Source organism: Bremia lactucae, linkage group LG4 (assembly GCF_004359215.1).
Source record: "Bremia lactucae strain SF5 linkage group LG4, whole genome shotgun sequence".
Classification (NCBI taxonomy): Eukaryota; Oomycota; class Peronosporomycetes; order Peronosporales; family Peronosporaceae; genus Bremia; species Bremia lactucae.
In genome coordinates this window covers 3,821,207-3,824,656 of record NC_090613.1, presented here as the reverse complement: position 1 = coordinate 3,824,656, position 3,450 = coordinate 3,821,207, and the positions used below count along the sequence as shown (strand labels likewise).

The window sequence follows — 3,450 nt, the reverse complement described above, 5'->3', positions numbered from 1 at the left end:
CAAAGGCATTTCAATCACACGTATTTTTAAAACGCAACTACTACTACTGCAATAAAAGCTGCTACACAAGACCAGTTTGCCATCCAATCGCCATCAGGTAGTTTCTTCTATGAAGTTACCATCCGGTGGGCTACGGTCGTCACAACGCGTCGACGCTGCTGTCGTGCCGCGGTCCAGCAAGTAGGTCATTTTTCATTCAGGCATCGCATCGTACTTTAACCACAATGGCCTGTCGGGTTTTTTTTCATCAAATCAGCGCAAAAGTTGCCACCCACGATGGCTTTTCTCCGTCCATCCTTCACGGTTGACCAATCATAGTCGGCCTGACACAAACTAAAAACTGAACCTAAATTGTCCAGCCGGCAAACCCTAACCTGAAGGATTGCAGCAGAAACCAGTTTTCTCAATCGGCGGCGCCGCCTTGCAAAGTAAGCCTCCCTCCCCCCCCCTGTCGCGTTAGACCACCCACACGACCTTGGTGAGTAGAAAATCGGTTTGTGCCTATTTCCCTGTGGCCTCGTGACGCATTTTCTTATTCAGTGGGCCCACTTGGACATTGTTTCTCTTTTTTTTTGTGGCTTAGACATGGGCACCCCCACGAAACGAACCGAACGCGTGTTATCAGATGCCGCGGATAAAGTGGCTAAAGCAGAAGAATCGGCACGCCAGTACGAGGCGCAATTGGCGGAAGCGGCTGCGAAAAAACAGCATCTCGAAGACGAAAATGAGAAATTACGTGCCTCGATATTGAATATGGCCCTTCAGAATGCTAGCGTCGACCTTCGTCGTGAACATGTCCAGTTGCGACAGACACTCGACTCGTACCAATCAAAAATTGACCAAATGCGTGAGATTTCGCTTCTTACAGCCAAGGTGGTGGACAGGTAGGAGTCCTTGCGTCTCGTATTTAAAACGTTGACGGCTGACGAGTTGTTTATGAATGATTGCAGTCGCATTAAGACCAAGCAGGGCCGTCAATATGTCGAATACAAGCTGCAGATTGAGACGGATATTCGAGGCACGCTCGTGTTGTGGCATCGATACAGCACTTTTCTGTAAGGCATTTTTTTTGAGCTCTTTTTTTTTTTTGAAAGGCGTGTAAATTGGGTACTAATGTGGCAAATGCCTTTTTTTTTTAGAAATTTGGCGGCAACATTAAAAGCCAAGAATCCTAGTAGCGTTCATGACATTCCCGAGTTGCAAACACAAAGTTTGACGGGGTTTTTCTCCGATCAGCTGATTATTGATCGAATTGCCAAGCTGAATGAGTTTTTGGACGTCGTAACGAAAGCAGACGAGTTTCAATGGGGTATTCGGATAGATAAGGACACGTGTGTATACAAGCGAAAGAGCAAACGCGTGGATCGGTCGTATAGTATCGATTCTCGAGAAAGTATCTCGACGCTCACGCCTAGTATGCGCGATAGCATGTTCATGCCTCCATCCTCTCGAGCAACGACCATTTCGATGGATTCGTATTAATGAGAATACTGTTTTGGAAAGGACCACATGTAGTTGTATACCCTGGCAAGTTGGACTCTTTTTTTTTTCCGTTAATGACATGAAATAATGCAACTTGTGTGTTTTTTTTTTTACATCCCGACACAAATTAGGCAATTGGTTTTATTTGTAATGGTTCGCAACACGGTAGCGTCTTGCATGACCCAATAACTGGGTACTTTAGTTTGGCAACTGCATGGTAAACACGTAATTGGTGGAAAGTCCTATCACGGGCTACAAATTATTTTGGCACGTTGTTGCATTACTTCCAACGTCGTTTGGGTGCTGCTTATTGGCATTATTCCATGACGTTAACGAGAAAAAAACATGTAAGTCAAACTGGCAATCGCAGCTAAATACTTGCGCACTAAAATCTGGAGCGTGCCAGTCATCAATAACCAGTTGAAACACGACAGGCTTCCGTGTAAAAGCAATTGTCGAAAGTTGCAACACGGTCGTTAAAGTGCAAAAGCTACAAGAGCACAAAGCTTAAAATTGTCATAGTTGGGGACACGGCATTTAATATAGCCACATCCATGCTGTCTAAATTAAACGACAGAACAAAGAGACGACTTTTGCAGGTCGTACGTATACTTTTGTACATTTTCTTATAAGTACAACATATTTGCGAAAAATGTCAAGTCCATTAGTTTGTGTAACGGGGTGTATCGAAACATGAAATTAAGACTTAGATACTATTTGGAGAATATTACTTTATGTGGAAATGCTCGGAAATCTTATCCATAAATAGGTATAAGCCGTTACATCTACTTATCCCGCAGACTAATCAGCTGTAAACGTAATCAAAGAGAGAGAGACACATAAGATTTCAATTGCATTTTTAGTATTAGTTATAAATTTAGTTAGTAACAGATAGAAAGAAGAGAAACTTGATTATATTAATACAATTTTCATTTAAACCTCTTTAAGGTAGTTGTCTAAAAGAGAAGTCTTCCTCTGCACGTACTAGCGTACGTTAAGTGACGTAAGGTACCACTCGCAACTGAAGCAGTGCGAAGTGGACTTGTACTGAAGCAGTACAAGTCGTAGTGCCCCGTTACACCTGGTAGCACTTTGTAGTCCGTCCAAGGACCACAATTCCTTCATCTAACATGGACATGTCAGATGATAGTGGGAATACGCATCACGTTTCGCGTGATAGCTACTCCTTTCTAAGTGACATAGAAAGGAGTGTGGTCGAAAGAATGAGTTCGACCGTATGGAACGATGCCATCTTGGCCATGCTGTCCAGTTGAACAGAGATGCCCTCCATTCAGCCATCGCCAAGTTCATACAGCAGATGCTTGACGAGGTGAAGGAGAAGGTAGCCTTGCTGAATCAGCAAGGCTCTCAACAGGCAGAACTGTTGAGGTTACAACAGGTACAGATCCCTGTATCTGGGATGACGCAGACGCGTCGTCCCGAAACACTAAAGATTGACATTATTAAATACAGGGGAGTCGAGGTAGACTCCCTCTTGAGATGGTCTGTCGAGTTGGACGATGCCACAAGGGCACGTCACATCGTCGACGAGCAAATGCAAGTCGCATTCGCTCAATCAAATTTGGCAGGTCGTGCCAAAACTTGGGCATTGGGCCTTAAGTTGCGCGACCCATACGTCTTTGGGTCGCTAGAGGCTTTTAAAACCCGGCTCAAACAGACGTTTGAATTACCAAGGGCTGAATTCAGAGCTCGTTCAGAGCTTCTGAAACTCAAGCAAGGCAAGCGTGATGTTCACGCATATGCCCAGCACATACGACTCTTAGCGAGTTGTATAACATATAACCCAGTTCATGAACACACGTTGATCACGGTGTTCATGCAAGGTCTTACGGATGGTCCCGTAAAGACCCACCTGTTCCGCTTGGAACTGGATACGCTTGAAGAAGCAATATCCGTTGCGGAACAGGAGGACTTTAGCTTGAGACAGGCTCAAGCTAGTTCGTCATC

General features: G+C 44.6%; 1 protein-coding gene across 1 annotated transcript; it reads left to right on the top strand.

Moving 5' to 3' along the window:
- The first annotated feature begins 449 nt into the window (after positions 1-449).
- On the top strand, positions 450-1,598 carry CCR75_009775 (uncharacterized protein). The gene is made up of 4 exons (XM_067967813.1): positions 450-478; positions 584-884; positions 951-1,055; positions 1,140-1,598. The coding sequence occupies exons 2-4, from the start codon at positions 586-588 to the stop codon at positions 1,480-1,482; spliced, it is 747 nt and encodes a 248-aa protein (XP_067816638.1). The 5' UTR covers positions 450-478; positions 584-585; the 3' UTR covers positions 1,483-1,598.
- The last annotated feature ends 1,852 nt before the right edge of the window (positions 1,599-3,450 follow it).

What these genes read in the sequence shown, in the direction of transcription:
- CCR75_009775 (XM_067967813.1), top strand. Translation starts at nt 586, where the DNA reads ATGGGCACCCCCACGAAACGAACCGAACGCGTGTTATCAGATGCCGCG. An exon ending in ACAGCCAAGGTGGTGGACAG is followed by an intron (nt 885 to 950) that starts GTAGGAGTCCTT and finishes GAATGATTGCAG; the next exon opens with TCGCATTAAGACCAAGCAGG. An exon ending in CATCGATACAGCACTTTTCT is followed by an intron (nt 1,056 to 1,139) that starts GTAAGGCATTTT and finishes TTTTTTTTTTAG; the next exon opens with AAATTTGGCGGCAACATTAA.